This window comes from Mus caroli, chromosome 3, assembly GCF_900094665.2.
Source record: "Mus caroli chromosome 3, CAROLI_EIJ_v1.1, whole genome shotgun sequence".
Lineage (NCBI taxonomy): Eukaryota > Metazoa > Chordata > Mammalia > Rodentia > Muridae > Mus > Mus caroli.
The window spans coordinates 9674121-9692551 of NC_034572.1; the positions used below are offsets into that span (position 1 = coordinate 9674121).

Here is an 18431-nt window from a genome sequence, read left to right on the forward strand (position 1 = left end):
CTTCTTCTTCTTCTTCTTCTTCTTCTTCTTCTTCTTCTTCTTCTTCTTCTTCTTCTTCTTCTTCTTCTTCTTCTTCTTCTTCTTCCCTCTCTCTCCCCAGGAGCTATCAGTTGCCAATAGCTTCTTTTCTACGGGGTGAGATTACATTCCACATATCTTCTCTAGGATTTGGTCTGGCTTGGATTTGTACAAGTCTTCTACATGCATACACATATGTGCTCATATGTGTAGTTGAGATACTGTTTCAATATCCGTTGGCTCTTAAAGGCTCTCTGCATGATACCTGGACTTGGAAGGTATATATGTACCATGTAGAACTCAGAACTGTGAAATGTTTTGTCTTCAGCTTGCCCAGCTATATGTCTCTGATTAACCACCATCTCCTAAAAATTGTATTTTCACTGGTGAGGATTGAGAAGGTCAATAATCTATAGTTATAATGATGAATAATTAGATGATAATAAATATTTTGTCCATTTACAAAATCAGTGTTAGTTTTTCCTCTAGAATCTGTGGTCTGTCTGTCTGTAGGTTCTTCAACTAATACTGCTACCAGGCTTGAGTTTTATCTTGTGGAATGGAACATAAATCCAATCAGAAAATGGTGCTTACTTCCATGATCTTGTATATATTGTACCAGTGGACATGTCATTCAGGTCTGTCAATATTATAGCTCATAAGGTTCATTGATACATAAGCGTTTCTTCTTCAATGGAATGTGTAGTATCTTCCACCACTAAGAAAAGGAGCCAGTAGTGATGAAGTTTCCAAATTAGTATAAGCTTGATTTCTACATGTCCTATGTCTCAAGGGTATGGCTCTCATCATCAAGTTTTTAGAGGGAAACCAAGAGCATTGCCAATATTATGTAAGATTTCAGAAACTGTGGAGCCTTTCTAGCCAACCATATCAAAGAATGAGTAACCCATTCCTGGTATTGAGCTTATATATTCATTCATTCATTCATTCATTCATTCATTCATTTCTTTGGTCTCTGGTGTCATAAGTAATAAACTTACCTATGTGAGTATTCAAAATGAAACGTATATATCTGGTGATTGAAATATTACACCAAATGAAAGGACAAATACAAGGTTTTTTTGGCCTTGTTTATATTATTCAGTGTGTTTATTTCCATCTCTATTCATTTTCATATAAAATTAAGTCTGTTTTCTAGGAATATTCAAGTTTTACATACTTAAATTACTAATTAAAATTCTGAGTGAAGTGAAAAATTCTGGTGTTAATATTGATATAACCTGAGTAGTTATTTACTTAACTGTTTATATTTGTCATTTTAATAGGCATTTTGCATTATTTAATGGATTGGCACCTTTTCATATTTAAATATCATTTAAGCTCAATAGTAAATATGTCTTTATAATGTTTGCTTACACAATAGAGTGAATACAGAGATTGCTTATGTACATACAAATAGATATACAATATATAGTCCTGTATATGAAACGTATATTTTGTCTGTGCAGTATATGAAATGCTATGTGATATGTGTGTGTGTGTGTGTGTTTATGTTTATCTTCAATGACTTTACAAAATGCATACATCTCTTAAATCATATTATTCTATATTGTTAATTATATCATTTTCTGTGTATTGGCTAAAAAAATTAAAGTTTAAAAAATTCGAAGAGTTTAATGAAATTAGACTTTTATGTATATTTTAGTTTCTTTTTAAATTGCTAAAACTAAAACTGTGACCAACCTGCCTAGCCATCAATCAAAAGCATAGCATAAAGTTTTGTGATTAAAGATAATCCCCTTATAAATATGATAGCATAAGAAATCTCTTCTCAAGAAAAGAACCAACTAGTCAACATATTCAATTAATTTAAATTACAATGTCTACCAGGATAGAAAACTATAGTTGATAGCCTTAATGGAACACCAATATAAAATAAGTGACAGATTATTGTAAAAGCCATAAAGCATCTACAGGAAGTTAGAGGTAGCTTTGGCAATGCTGTAGCTCTAATGTTAGTTACTGACTATATTTTTCAATCAGAGAAATGAAGGAAATCCCTGTCCTTTCTTAAAAGTTTAAAAGAAATCAGACCTTTATGCACTTTCAAGACCCAAAGACATTTGCCTATTTTTTAATGAGATGCATATTTTCTGCTGAAATATACAAGAGATTTCTAATCTTAGCTCAGAGGTCTAGTATTTTTTGGCTAATTTGAAAATCAATAATCAAACTCAATAAAAATAATTTATTTTTATTTTACCCCATATTTGACATAGTCTAACTAATTAGCACATATCACATGATAAGTCCCATTTCCCACACCTGAAATAGAACACTGAGGAATTCATATAACAAGAAATAAGTAAACATGGCCCATTAATAAAGACAGTCAGTATTGATAGGCACACTATATTGGGAGGAATTATCAATATCAAGTAATAGGGACTCAACTTATTTCTATTTATCATATATATTTATGTTCTTATACCTTATGGTAAGTTGTTTACATACTTTTCCCACCAACTGTAAATTCCATGAGGCCAGGAAGGCAGCTCACTATAAGTAATTCTTGGCTTAGGGGTAAAGAGAAACTCAGACAGTCTTTGTCATCTTCTTAAACTTGACTTCATAGCTTCTGTGCTATGTAATCCTAAAAGACATTACTTCTTTCATTTAGTTATAATTTACAAAGTAATCTTAACAATACATGTGTCACCAAGTATTTTAATAATACATTTCTGTCATGTATTATAAGGTGTAAATATAATTGCTTATAAGTATGTTATAAGGAATCTCTCCATCTGAATGGAGGCACAGAGCAGATAACTAATGGAGAGTTATTGAATGGAATGACTTCATTTTCCATCTTATTCCTCTCACTATAGAAACATAGAAAGAATGAGTATTTATATATAAAGGCATAAAGTTTATGAATAAACATGCAAATATATTTAATTTTCCCACTTAAGAAATTATTTGGAAAGCATAAGAACTGTTCCAACTTATTTTAGCAAAATTCTTTGAAGTTTGACTTATTTCTTTACAAGAACTCTTTACAAGATTGGTAAATTAGGTTTGGAATGAAGAAGGGGAAAAGAGAAATGATGCAATTATGTTATATCAAAAAGAACAGGACTTAGATTTGTAGTATTAGGAATATTAAACATGGAATATAAATATACATTCTAAATAACCATGAAACACAGAGTTTCAAATGCCTAGAATTATAATAGTAATATTATTAATAAATAGTATATTTTGTCAGATAATTCTTTGCATGATGGTGCAATGGATTGTGGATTGTAGAATAGTCAACAGATCAAATGCTCATTAGATACCACCCTCCAGTTTTAATTTACAAACTGTCTTTTTTAGTGTAGCATGTCTACTCTTGAGTAAAGGTGCTCTCTATTATGAATCATTGATCTAAAAATTTATCTCCAGATTCTTTATTTGTCTCTGGATAGACTGAATCCAGAGATGCCTAAAATAAATTGAACTATTTTCATTTAATTCAAAATTGTACACATAGGGAGATGGTGTCGGTCTGCATGCCTAATTTCCTGTATATATCAATATCATATCTCATGATACAAAAAGAGAACCAGTCATTACTTTTTGACTATATAAAATGCAATAATATTTATCACAAAATAAATGCACTCTAAAGAAAACCAATTTGCAATGATTTGATATGGATTTACTTTTTAACAAAATTCTACTTTGATACTTGAGGAAAACCATATCAATTTGTCTGTATGCTAGAAACTGACTTCTACTGTCTCAAGCATCTTTCTTCCTTCCACAAAAGCTAATGTATCTTACAAGCTGTTTTCACTCATCAGGCTTCTGATTCTGGACCTACTGTCACTGTTTCATACGTTATTAAAAAGGATGTTCTATTCTATCCAATGTATCTTCACATATGAGGATTATTAATTAAAGGAATTATGGAACAGTTAAAATGGTTAGTGGCCAAAACCGTGCTTTTCTGTCATTTTCTTTCATCATAACATTTTGACAAGACATGGCTATAGTTATATATACTTCCATTTTTACCAACTTGGCTGCTTACTCATTCCCTCTTTGTCAGCTCCTAAGATTTTTGTTTTATGATTATTTTTGCCTGTCACATACATAAAAGTTAGGATAACATGTGCTATCCCAGTTGAAGCTAGCATGAAATCACCATATCTACATATATGCATACTGAATATTTTCTAGTATTTGTTGTTTCTAGACAATAAGACAAAGTTCTATTGTTAATCTGATAATAGAAAAGAAAGAATTGGAGGCTCTCTTTCCACAGAAGGAGTTTAGTTCTAGAACCTAAGCAAGTGAACAATTGTAAATTGACCCTGTGTCCCACAGATGCCCCAAATTCTACCTATACATTTCAGAATTCCATTTATGATGGCAAGATACAAATTTTTCTTTGGCAATTTACTTGATTTAACATCTCTTTTTAAGTCATTACAAACATTTTCAAATAAACAATGGCTGATTCAATCCCTAAACCTCAGAGCAGGAATTCACTAATCAGTAAAAGGCTGAGGGAGACTATCAAAACACACAGAATGGGGTGTTGAATATCCCAAGTGATTAATCAGGAGCTATTCACTCAAGATACTTATCATTTACTGTGGGATACAGACGTGCAAAACAAAAGTCAATAATCACTGAATGTGTAGCAGTAAATGTAACGTAATGGGCACCATTACAGAGATTACAGGTGAGACATTCACTCGTCAGTGGATTTGTAAAAGAGGAATTCATATGCAAACAACTCTACACCCTTAAAATTTTGGATAGATTTTCAAAGACACATTGGGGGGGGGGGCAGAAAAACTTTGATTAGAGAAACATGTTTGCACAATAATACATTACAACAATAGCATGAATCAGAATAAGTCCTTCCACCACTTACGGGGCCTATTGATGCTTGAGCATGGTACTAAGAAGCTTGTGCCTATTTCCTCTAAGGAAGAGGATGAAAATTATAAAGGTAGAGAAAATTCACCTAGCAGTTCCAGATCAGTTCACCAAGGCAGAAAGATAAGACAGATAACAAGCTTTCTTTTTTTAACAGGAAGCTGTTCTGTTAATGACAGGTGGGCATAGAGAAGACATGGAGCAAAGAGTTGAACACTCACTCAGAAATTTCTAGAGAGTAATACCATTTGAAATAGTTGAGTTTATACATTAATCACTTTCCTGTACTGTGATTATATTCTTAAGACAACTTAAGTCCGGGGAGGTTGAAAGTCAGGATTTCAGAGGGTTCTTCATGTTTGGTCCAATGTATTGAACATAACGTTATGGTAGGTAAGCCTATAACTTTTCATACTCTAGAGAACCAAGAGGGTAAGACAGGAAGTAGACAAGACAAACATACCTGTGAGAGCCATCCCCAGGGACTGACTTCTTCCAGTCATACCTTTTTTTTTTTTTTTACACTTTTTTATTTACTTTTTTATTAGGTATTTTCTTCATTTACATTTCCAATGCTATCCCAAAAGACCCTCATGCCCTCCCCCCACCCACTCCCACTTCTTGGCCCTGGNATTCCCCTGTACTGNGGNATATAAAGTTTGCAANACCANTGGNCNTCTCTTTCNACTGATGGCCGACTAGGCCATCTTCTGATACATATGCAGCTAGAGACACGAGCTCTGGGGTACTGGTTAGTTCATATTGTTGTTCCACCTATAGGGTTGCAGATCTTATTCCCTAAAGGTTATAAAGCCTGCTGAAAAAGTGCGACCAGTTGTGTCACAAGCATTCAAAACTCAAATCTCATGAAGGACATTTGGAATTATATAATAACACTTTTCATAAATGTGTTTCTTATCTGTCTTGCTATATAAAGAGAAGAGATTCTGGAAATTTTCAGTTATGTATAAGGCTGATGCCTTATCAATAGCCCCTCAGGAACTGTCTGAAAGTGAGTAGGTGAGTGGAAATTACAGGCCAAAAGAGAATGAAAGTGTATGCAGATATGTTAAATGCACAGCTGTGTTTAATTCCTATTTAACATGTAGTTTTTGGAAAAACATAATAGCACCTTTGCAGACTTCTAAAATTCTAAGTCTAGAAATACAGACTAGCAAAGGAGTGCCTGTCTCAATGAGTTAACTAACATCTCACAGGGTATTATCTTACAGAGCAAATGTTAGCAAAAAGAAAGGGGGTAAAAAGTAAAGAGGGAGAGAAGTTAGAGTACTAGAGGGACAGAGGTGCCCCTCTGAGAACTTCTCTCTAAGAAAGTGTCATGAGAGCACAAGACCAGAACAATCTGGATGAAGATATGGACTCTGACAGAGAAAAGGAGACAACAGACTTCAGCTAACTCCCTAGGCATGGGTAGACCTCCTTCCACATACAGCACTGAGATGAGGAATTGGTTTCCATATCTGTGGGAGACAGCACTGCTAACCCAGACTGCTCTTAGGACCCTTGTCAGTACTTGATGCTTACATGCCAGGAGGCAGGCAGTCTCTCTGTATAAGGTTAGAGACTCAGCTCATTATTTCATGGTTGGGCCCTGGAAGAACTGATGGAATATTCCTTGTAATGTAATGTGTACCCTTATATATTTCAAAGATGTTAAGTAGACTGAAATGTTAATATAGTCCTTCTCTATTCTTATAAAATACTGGTGGTAATTCTATACCTCAAACCTTGGCTCCCTGGACACTTACAGGTTCCTACCATGTAAACCCCAATGTCTAGTGCATTCTAATGCAGGTTTAATGTGAGATGTTAGTGACTTATCAATTTATAGTCCCTGTATGATAAACTGCAATTAATCAGTTAGAGCTAAGGATTAACTTATTTCCTCAGGAATACATTAGTTTCTAGCAACACCATTTTTATCATTGCAACCTTTTATCAGATAAAATATTTTCTATTAAATTTGATTGATTTAAGTAAAACTACATGATAAGCCTACACCAAAGAAAATGAGTATCATTCTTCAATGTAGAATCAATTTCTCATAGTGACAGATGATGTATTTCAAATTTAGCTGCACTTTAACAATGGTAATTTGATGTCTGAAATAACTGACATCCAGAGGGAGTCACTGTTGAAAGTGCATTCTTGTAGTTTGGCAGTTCTATCATGGACTTGCAGGAGACTCTTGTTTCTTGCAGTTTTTAATCTTACAAAGTACTTTGCACTAGAGAAATTTTTCACTTTAAAATTCTGATTTAATAAGGATTAAGTATATTTTGGACTGGGAAAATCATTTTCTATCTTTTGAGTATTATGTATTGTATAATACTTTATATATTAGAATTGACAAATATATAAAATTAAAACATAGCACTAATGTATTCAGAATTTCTTCAGAATATCTAAGCTAGGGTAAATATAAAATTGATGTAAAAATGATAAAAAGATGTGAATATCCCAGGTAGGCAGCACAGGTCTGTATTAAAGCTGGGGTAGTACTCAAAGCCTTCCTAATGAAGCTCAGAACTATTTAGTCTATTGGACTTTAGGATCTCTGTTGTGGGCCTCTAACAAAACCATGTGCTGTTTTAGATAAGTAAAATATGGACAGTGTATTGAATTTGTCAAAATAAGTTATATTATATATCCTCAACTTTTATCTAACTTCTATTATTAAAATTGTTCTTTAACCATAATGTGCATTCTGGTCACTCTCCATCCTCTCTCCCGTTTTTCTCATACCCATTAAGCTCCACCCTTTGTTTTGACACATTCCACAGTCATGTCCTTTGGCTTTGTTCTACAAGTCATTATATACAACTAGGGAGAACTGTGTAACGTGAGCTTATTGTTGGAAAAATCACCAATGGCTACAGAACTGAGGACAATGACTGCCAATTCTGGTAGCCCATAATCCAACAAGCAGGAGTAGGATCCAGTGAGTCCTTCCCAATACCTGATTGACTGTTGACAGGCCCAGTCTTATGTAGGCTTAATGCAGGCAAGTATACAGCCTCTGTGAGCTCTTGATTATGCAAGCACACGCACACAAACAGACACACACACAGATACACAAACTCGCTCATGCTGTTCTTACAACCTTGAGCCCTCCTTCCTTCCTTGTTACTTAGCCTCCCTGGGTCTATGAACTGTAAAGTGACTATCCATTACTTTACAACTAATGTTCATTTATAAGTGAGTACATACAATGTTTATCTTTCTGGGGCTGAGTTGCCTCAGTCATGATGATTTTTTTTTCCTCCTTACATCCATTTTTCTCCAAATTTCATGGTGATTTTTTTAACATCTGAGTAACACTCCAATATGTACCACATTTTTAAATCCATTCTTTGTTTTAGGAACATCTAACTTGTCTACAGTCTCTGGCTATGATGAACAAAGTTTATATGAACGTAGTTGAGCAAGTACCTTTGTGGTAGGATGGAGCATCCTTTGTGGATATATCAGGAAGTTTTCTTAAGCCCCTTAAAAATAAATAGTTAATTTAAATGACAACAAGCTATTAAGATATATTGTCTTTCTTATCTGATTTTTTCTATTGATGTGAACCAAACCTGGAGCCATTTGCTTGCAACATTCAACCACTGAGTTAAATTCCAACACGTTTGTTGTATTTTGAAATGCTTCTTTAAAAAGGAAAATTTGCCATTCATAACAGGCCCTATCTTTTCTTTAAAAATCAGATAAAATTCTAAAAAGCTAGAACTGGAACAAATTGCTGGATATATATATATATATATATATATATATATATATATATATATATATATCAGTAAAATGGTATAAGGTGTCATATGTCTGTAATTCCTGCACTCCAGAAACTGAAGCTGAAGGATGGTGCATTCAAGGACAGCTTGAGAACACAATAATACCTTATCTCACGATATATAGATAAATAAACCACAAATTAAATTCAGGTAAAAATCGTCAGAAGGATGATCTGTGTGTTTCCCTTCCACAGCTCCATGGCTTAAGAATAGGTTATGTTCAATCTGTCACTTTATTTTTAGAAAGGACTCAGGAAATATCATACTCTATCAATGACAAGTATGATATTTTTATTTCAGCTATAACTAAAATATCTGTCTTAAAAATATCACTGATGTCTAGCCATTAGTGCTTGACAATGGAGAAGTGCACTTCTCAATATCAAGGCATACAAAATATGTATTTCACGACATGGTAATTCAAAGTAGTAGAAACACAGATATCACTAATCCTTAAGCCAAGTCAGTTTTAAGTTGGAGTTTTATGAAGGCGTATTCTCTCACTTACCTGAGGAAGTGAAGACCCTGCACTATCCTGTTGAAATGTTTTCAGATTCTTCATCCTTTCTTGTCACCTTCAGTTAGAACATTGAGTATCAGAGTCTCACGTCCCTGTGAATCCTTATTTCTAATTAGAAATCCATGTACTATTTCAGGATGAGTGTGACAGGAAGCTGATGATTCACTGGAAATCCTCTAAGGCAATCTTGAGAAGCACTGTGTCTTGAATTGTATTCTAAGTGGTCCATTTGATGCCTTGTTTTCTTTCCACTTTCCCCTTCCAGTGAAATCAGATGAATTACAGACAATCAAGAAAGAATTAACCCAGATCAAAACTAAAATTGACTCCTTGCTGGGGCGCCTGGAGAAGATTGAGAAGCAGCAAAAGGCAGAAGCAGGTGAGTGGTGAGAAATCTTTGGCCACAGATAGAAATTAACCCAGCACCATCAATTATAGAACATAGGCCAGAGAGACACCAGCTGAGTCACCAAGGTAACACAAAGCAACCAACAAGTCTTGTAAGCCAAGAAGTACACTGATAGAGTTGACTAACTTTGGAACACATTAACCAATATTTCTAAGATGGAACTTATGAAAGGATAGCATTTTAATGGAACAATCAATAATATTTGAATCACAATTGATATTTTCTATCTCAATATTAAGTAATTTGTAAAAAAAATAAAGGTGAGTAGTGGATAGAGTTGTCAGGAGAATATATTATTCACATTTCATTAAATTTAAGCACAACATAGTACAAAAAAATTACAAAGACCATTATTACAAAGCCAAATTTCTCCCTGTGAAACATTCTTACCTGATTTCTGAGACCTGGAAGCCAGCAGTATGTCCCTGACAAACACAGGTCAAATTCGTGATTATTCCTTTCCCAGTCAGATGACTCTTTTTGAATTCTGAGCATAGCTCCCAGCCGCAGTCTAACACAGTTTTTACACGTTTTGGTACATTGTATTAAGATCATAAAAATGAGGTTTGGGATGAACTCAGAGCTGTTCCACATTTTGAGACTTGTGATTTTCAAGTCTTGTATGTGTTTCTCTCAAGCCTTGCCTTGCTCCAAGAATTATGTTAATAACTCTACGTGTGTGTGTGGGGGGGGGGGTATGTGTGTGTGTCTGTGTGTGTGTCTGTGTGTGTCTGTGTGTTTCTGTGTGTGTGTGTTACTAAGATTCACATAGGACGTAACTTCCTAGGAATTCCACTTCTTAAAAATCAAATAAGTGAACAATACAATTTTGAAATGTTTTTATTATTATTATTATTAAATCTAAGCTCCATTCACAGAATGCAAACAAAGATTCACCAGCATAAATCAATTTGTGACTTACCTGGGTCTTATGACCAGGTGTCAGATTTCCCTCACAGGTGCATTCCTGGCTGCCCTGAAGTGGGACTACTAGGCTACTTTTAGCTAATGAGAACATTTGGGGACTAAAATTGTGGCTGAGGCTCTTGTTTGGAACATAAAGCTCCTGGCTAGAACCTGTGGTTCTTGACCTAAGTAATTCAAGTAGGAGCCTGCCTACCTTTTGACTCTTGCCTATAACTGGAACCTACTTCCTGGTCAAGCTATGGAACATTTCTAGTCTAAATCACATCAGGTAATTCAACCTATGTTTTAAAATATCTCATTAAAAATAAGAGGAGTCAGTAACCCTCCCTGGCATGTTAATATGAAAGAGTCATGATAGATTAAATCGAAAAACTCTCATTGAAATTTTCTATAGCACATATTTTATACTGAGAAAAGTTATGGTTGCCTACACTTTTCAGTAAAGATATTTAGAGTTGCAAAAAGTTTTGATGCATTGTCTGCAGTGATAATCTAAAGTGTAGCTGTAACTGAAGTATCCTGTGATGTCGCCTAAGTCAATATTTCCCTTTGAGGAACTTCTGTAGAATTCATTATTATGTAAAACAACCCTTACAGCAAAAGACTTTGATAACCAATTTGCACTTCAGTTTAAAGGATTACAGAGAACTCATTTAAATATAAATCACCTCAAAGAGAAAAATGTGATCCTTATTGCAGCATATTATACCTTCCGGTTTCCTGCAATGGATCAGACCTGCCACAGATCGTGCTGGAAGATCATCTATAAACGCTAGCTGTCTAATTCAAGCCCTGATTTTCCTTTTATAAAAGCTGTCATCTTGCCTTTGCTCATCTTTAAACTTTTTCCAGTCATGAGACTGTTTCTTTCATAAATGTCAAGTCTTGTCCTTGCTATTGGCGTCTCTCTCTTCCTTTTACATGCTATGAAGAAAATGAAGGTATTTAATTTGTATCTTCTTTGTCCTTGTAATTGTCTTCTGAATAGCATCTATATTTTTGGAGATCACACAATCCTCTTCTTCACTTCCTGTATTTTCTCAGTGGAAAGAAATCAGAGTTATATGGAAAGACTTAACATTGTGTTGTGGAGAGAAGAGCAAAATGCATTAAAATTCATTAAAAGGTACTCAAAGCCTCCTTATTAAATCCAGGGGCACCAATTTTAACGCTTAATTAGTTGAAAGCTAATTACTGGGTAGCTAGCACTTATTCTTCATCATTGCTCTTTATATATAACATACCCTACTTGGTATTAGCTATGTAATAAGGAATGTTTCCAGCATAAATAGAGTAGAAGCAAGGAAACAGATGACTAGAAAGAAACTGCCACAGAATGTGGAGTGTGCCCTGAGCCCCAAATGGGGAAGTTCTGAGGGAGCTACATGAGGTTTGTTTCGCCACTGACTTCAAAGCAAATTCTCAAACTTTCAGACAAAATCACTCTAAAACACAGTCATATTACAATGAACTGTGTACACCATAAGTTGCCTGTAAGAGATAACTATGTGTATCTTCGTTTTGACATTATAATCTTTCTATGTATAAGGGCACATTTTCTTTAGCTACTTTGCACATTGTTATGTCATTTACTAAGACCATATATGTAGTAAGGCTTGAGGTCTTTTAAATTATACGCATAAACAATGCCCTGAAATGCATACCCAAACACTTAAAGTTAGGATTCCACCATGCATATATTGTTTTTTTCTACTGAATAAAACAACTTTAAAAAGATGCGATGAACATGGATTATGGAAAACAGCAATTAGCACTTTATATGTTTAACCTATAACTGGATTTCATTCTTAGATGATTCTTTAGAAGGAACAAAATGTAAATTATTCTATGCACACACACACACACACACACACACACACACAATTTATATGGCTATATGGCTGTCTTACATCATGATATCATATAACCAGGAAGGGTAACTATAATAAGAAATGAAAGATCATGCAGCACACAATGGGCAGAAATCATTCACATTAAAATTAATCACAGACTGATGCAAAAATACCGTGGAAATTATTCCATCTAGATTTATTCTGAAAAGCATGCCTAATGCTTGAGCAGTAGCTTTGCCTGGGTGGTTACAGTGTTAAGCTGAGAGTTAGACTGAAGGATCATAAACTTTTGTCTTAGTGGGTAAATGTATCCTTCCCCTATGTTTTCATACAGCAAAAAATTATAGACACGCAATGTTCAAAAATGGTCATATTGTAAGTTAATGTCAAGTTAATGTACAGGACTTCTTAGGGGATAATGGAAATTTTCAACTCTGGTATTCAAGGTTAAAACCTCTAGACCTAGAAAAACTTTACAGTTAATACCATCGTTGCTGCAACTCACACAGTTGTTTTTATCTGCTTGGTGACTAGTACATTTTCCCGTAACCACCCTTTGGTAGGCTGCTCTACAGGAGTCCAGATGGATTCAGCTTTACCTGAGTTAGCCATTCTTTCCATGTTATCTAACTCCATGTATATATAACAGTCAACTAAATATTTACGATTTCTAATACTCCTACATTTCTAAAGCATTTGAACACGTGGTTAATATATGAGTTCATCTAAACTGAATTAAAGTCTTGATTAAATCACCTCTAAATTCTCTTCCTAGAGTAATATCAACAAGTCACTTATTTGATTGTCTTGTAAGTTTATTATGTATCCTGGACTATTAATGTCTCTCATCTCTGCTCATCTACAGCTAGTCAAAAAGTTTGTAGAATGCAAAGCAAGGATTCTGAGCAGATCTTCATTCTCCAGCCTCTGCTGTGACCACTGATTCCTATTCTGTTCTCACTGGCAGTTTGCAGGCTGGTGATACTTCCAGTTAGATTCAGTGGTTTGAACTTGGCTTCTTTCTTTTACTGCTTGATAGTAACGATAATGCTTTGAAGTGAAGTTCCACTGCCATAATGAAAATAGAATAAAATTTCACAAATCAGATTACAGAGGAGGTTTATGTATAACTTACTACCGTCTAATAGTCCAACTCCAGTTTTAATATCAGAATTTCCATAATCATGGCTCTAAGTTAAGTATCCCAGAAATAGATATGAATGCATGAAGATCTGGGGAAAAAGAAAAAATTTCAAATTTCTCATTCTCAGTTGTCTTGGATATAATTTGACAGAGGACTACAAATTTCTAGAGAAGAGCTAAAATAATCAGGTATCAGACTGGATATATAATAAGCAAACTTGAGAAAATAAGAAAAATGAAAGGTTACACATTTTTATTAGACATGCATAGGATCCTAGGAGATTCATTTGGGAACCAGAGACACTCAAGAAGAAACACTGCCATGGCACCTTGTCTGAAGTCAGGTAGACAGCCCTGCAGAAACAAAGCCCCTCTGTGCGTCCATAGCAGCTATGATTATGTTAATAGCTCTCTAATACTATCCAAAACAATTGCCAGGTAGAATAGAATTTGAAAAGCAAACACCAAAAGAAAAGACCAAAGTACTCATTAAAAACAAATTGCACAGATCAAAAACTTTAAAACAAAATAACAAGAAAAACTGATTCATATCCTCAGAGAGATAGTAGTACTGTATTGATAAAATAACAACAAAACTACTAAACTCAGCATTCAAAAGGGTACATAAAAGTTTATAGAAATTAATATAAGCTAGCATAAATAAATAAATTGGAGAGCAAGAAGAAGAAACTAGGGAGAAACTCTGTATTAGAGTTGGGCATGAAAATGAAAAGAACATAAAAATATAGAATAAATAGAAGAGGGTTCTGAACAAAAGAAGAGGAAAGACCATTCAAAAACTATTCTTATATTTTAAGAAGAAAGTGAAACTGCAGGACATGGTTAACCAGATTGAACATCTATGGAGTACTTAAAGAAATACAGGAAAATACATGCAAATAAAACCATGCTATTGTGTTATACTGTAAAGGTCCATGACTCCCTCAGGAGTGTTACCTCAGACTCAAATAGTATGTAAACATAAAGAGTGTTTTATTCTGCAGAAATCCAGCATGCTGGGGTCTCCCCATTACCAAGCAGAGAGACAACCAAATGAGCGTACAGAATAGATTTAAAGCACACTAGGGGATTCTGGGGTAGATGGCCTCTCTCTTACTCCATCTCTAGAGGCATTCCACTACCTGGGCATGGGGGCAGAACTTGTTACTGGGGAGGTCTGGAAACTTGCTGACACATTGTCCTTGCTTTAGGCTAGGTGGCTGGGCAGTTTCTAGTTTTTGACTAGCTGCCTGAAGCCTGGATTTTTTTTAACTGACATGCCTTGACTTGTGTAGTGCTTGGCAACACAAAGTTAGGCCTAGTCTCTTTAGCTGCAAATTTCAAGCCTGCCATGGAGTCAGCCTGTCTAGTCCCTCTCAGTTCTAGAACCTGCAACAGAAAGTATCTTGAAACAATGAGGAAAGGACAGAGGAAAGGGAGAAAAAGCCAGAGCATATGACCGCTCACCAGCTACCCTGAAAACTGAAAGAACACGCAGAGAGAGAGAGAGAGAAAGAGAGAGAGAGTAAGAGAGCAAGAGAGAGAGAGTCATAGACAGAGTGAAGAGACAGAGAGAGACAGAGAGAGACAGAGAGTCAGAAACAAAGTCAGAGATACATGGAGAGACAGAGATAGACATAGAAACAGAGACAAGAGATATATCCTGTATGTATTGGTGAAAGACCTTACAACTTAATACTTATTTCTAATATCCAATCTACTAAGAATAAAGATGAATAAAAGGTATTCCAGATATGCAAGATACCAAAAGACTTAGCTCCAAATTACATGTTACAATGTTACAATACACATTGAAATCTGATATAATATGAACCTTTAATGAAGTATAGGAACATTCAGCAAGTTACAAATGCCCAGCACAAAAGAAGTCATTAAGGCTCCACCTGAAGCAAGAGGAACTAAGTGTCCTCAGGAGCAAAAAAATTAAGTATAGGAATGGATACGGTAAAAAGATCTCTTAGAGATGGTTGTAAGATTCTGATTGGGTAGGTGTTTTAGGTTTTAGCTTTTTCTTTTTCTTTTCTTTTTCTTTTTCTTTTCTTTTTTCCTTTCTTTTCTTTCTTTCTTTCTTTCTTTTTCTTTCCTTTTTCCTTCCTTCCTTCCTTCCTTCCTTCCTTCCTTCCTTTCTTCCTTTCCTCCTTTTCTCTTGCCATGCCTATTTATTCTGAAGCTGGATTTCAGTATCTTGCACAGGAAAGCAAGGTAGGTACCTCTGTCAGCTTGTATGTGCATATTTGCCTTGCTATAATGTTTCCCCATGCAGTACTGGGAAAATGCACTTCAGCACAAAGACAGAAGAGAGAAAAGGGGAAAGTACAGCTTTCCCCAAGCAGGAACCTGGTGATGAACTGGGCAAAAGGAATCGTTGAGATGGTTGTAGAGGAGATCCTAAGAGATAAGCTGGTCATGAGCTTTGCAGAAACACAAGCCAGATCAGACGCATGAGCCAGACCAAGAACACAAGCCACAGAAATCAGCCAGACTGATCACATCAAATCTCAAAAGAGGAGACAAAGTCAAAAAAGTTGAGAAAATAACACATGGTAGAGATAAATTTGCACATCTGTGTGGGAAAGGAATACATTTGTATAAGTCCTTAGAGTGGTCCCTTGAAACTAGCTTACTGAAAGCATAAGGCATTTTTAATTATAAATAAATTATAAGTAAAAAAAATAGTCTTTTTAAAGTAAGTTTAGGAAGATAGTATTTAGTGTATACTCGCAGCTTAGGTGTGCAAAACATTTAGAAGTTTAAAGTAAAAATTGAAAACTAAACTGACCAAATGTAGCTTGCAATGCTACTTCCTAGAAAGATGGAGAGTGAGTAGAAATTATTTAACCAATAAATGTCTATGAGACATTGAGAATTGTGTCAACAGGTAATTCATGAAGGATTAAAAGGAAGTGTAATTAGAAGCAGAAGGTGCCACATTTGAAATAATCAGTTAGGGGAGCAAAAGCCTTTAAAAACTGGAAATAGTGGGCAAACAGGAACGACACTTCACAACAGTAATTATTATCGGACTGCAAACCCTGCATGTCCATAAAGAAACTCACTTTAAGGAAAGCTGCCATGAATCTTCTACATTAACCTCAGATATACAGTAAAAGCACCTATACACTGACCACAAGGCATTAGGAAGACTCCTTTCAAGACTATTTCAATCTGAGCTGGGCACAGAACTCAACTGATTAAGGATCAGGGTGGAAAATGTACGAATGTTACACAAACTGCTTGAGATGTTCTGGAAGGTGTTGCCAGATCCTGGCCAATGTGGTTAAGCTAATTGTAGTTGATAGTTGTCTTTAGAAAAGTAGAGCTCTTCTCTCCAAATGTACTGAGAAATGGAGTCTATCCATCCATACAATGATGACCTGTTGGAGGGTCGGGACCTAGATATCGAGAACATTCATCAGTGGACAATACACATATCTCAAACAGACAAGGGAAGAAGAAGAAGCAAACATTTTCAAAGTGAAGGTTCTGAGAGGGAGTCTGTGCCTGGGGTCAGCAAGAAGTTTGGTAAACACAGAGGAACACAAATACTTTTTTGGTGAGAACTATTATGTCTTTGCTTCAGTTTAGATCTCATTTTCTTCTGTGTCCTATCTCTGTCCCATTACCACTCTGTAACTCTTGTCCGTTCCATTCACAAACTTGAGCATTAGCTTCTATTATTCCAATAGCTGCTGTTTCCTAATCTGACCTTTGTTAGCTTCCCCCACCTCACAGCTCTGATTTCCCCAAGACCACTGCCAATGCCCAGTGTTGATCCTGTCTCCCGTGTTCACAGTGCCTTAGTGCCTTGTTGAAGTGCATTTCACATATGCTTCCCTCCAAGGCTATCATCCAGTGATGTGACAGTTTTACTGAGTGGTGCAACCATCACCACAATTCACTCTTTAAGAAACATCACTTCCTGGGTTCTTTCCTCTTTGGCTCATCTTTCATGTGCCAAGTGAATTCACAATATTGAAACAGAAGACCACAGACAAGAGTGAGACAAAGTTAGGTGTATACCCCATAGAGATTGAATCTGTCTGGTTGTGAGACATTTGGAAAATTCCTCATAAAATTTACCAAATGAGAGAAACAATACCTCCTTCAACATTATAATGTTAAGTAAGCATAACATTCTGTTAATTTTCAAACGAGTCACATTAAAGTTTTAGTGATTCTTTGTGAACAACTTGGGGTTATTCTCTAAAAATTCATTTATGTAACTGAAATTTTAGTTAAAATATATTTCTCATATGTAACTTTCCTAAAGTTTATGTTTGCTACTAATAGCATCCATAATTAATTGAATATTTAGCAGCAGCATTTTTAAATCATTGAATTAAAACTCATAACTATTTAAAATAGAGTATTTAAAAAATAAACTTCAACTTAGCACGCAAAAGATTGATTGCAGAATACTGTCTTGCAATTAAAAAAAATGGGAGTGTTTTTGTATTAACAATCTTTTCTTTTGTCTAAGTACAGTTCAGCTGGTAATTATCTAACAATTAAGTCAGCATGTAAAAAGCTTAATTCCCACCTCAATCAATTTTCAGTCATATTGATAATAACTGTGAAGAAAATACAATTTAATAAAAATGCTTTGATGACAAATCCCAACAATTGTAACTTGTTTCCTGGATCATATATAGCTTTTGAAATAAAATTAGGCATGCTGAAAAAAATTTTAATATGAGGACAGAAATTTAACATCAAGTGACTTCTTTTCATGTCATTTGAAGTCCTAATTTTTCCTCCTGATTAGAAATACCAATCAGCTGGGCGGTGGTGGCGCACGCCTTTAATCCCAGCACTTGGGAGGCAGAGGCAGG

At 35.1% G+C, this 18431-nt stretch overlaps 1 protein-coding gene across 7 annotated transcripts in view; it reads left to right on the plus strand.

Moving 5' to 3' along the window:
• Nucleotides 1–18431, plus strand: part of Ralyl (RALY RNA binding protein like) — a 677233-nt gene that overhangs the window by 616138 nt on the left and 42664 nt on the right. For all 7 annotated transcript variants that reach the window (XM_029475035.1, XM_021157482.2, XM_021157480.2 and 4 more), the window contains one exon: nt 9512–9625. In XM_029475035.1, coding sequence (XP_029330895.1) covers nt 9512–9625 — 114 coding nt within the window. The remainder of the gene's footprint in view (nt 1–9511; nt 9626–18431) is intronic.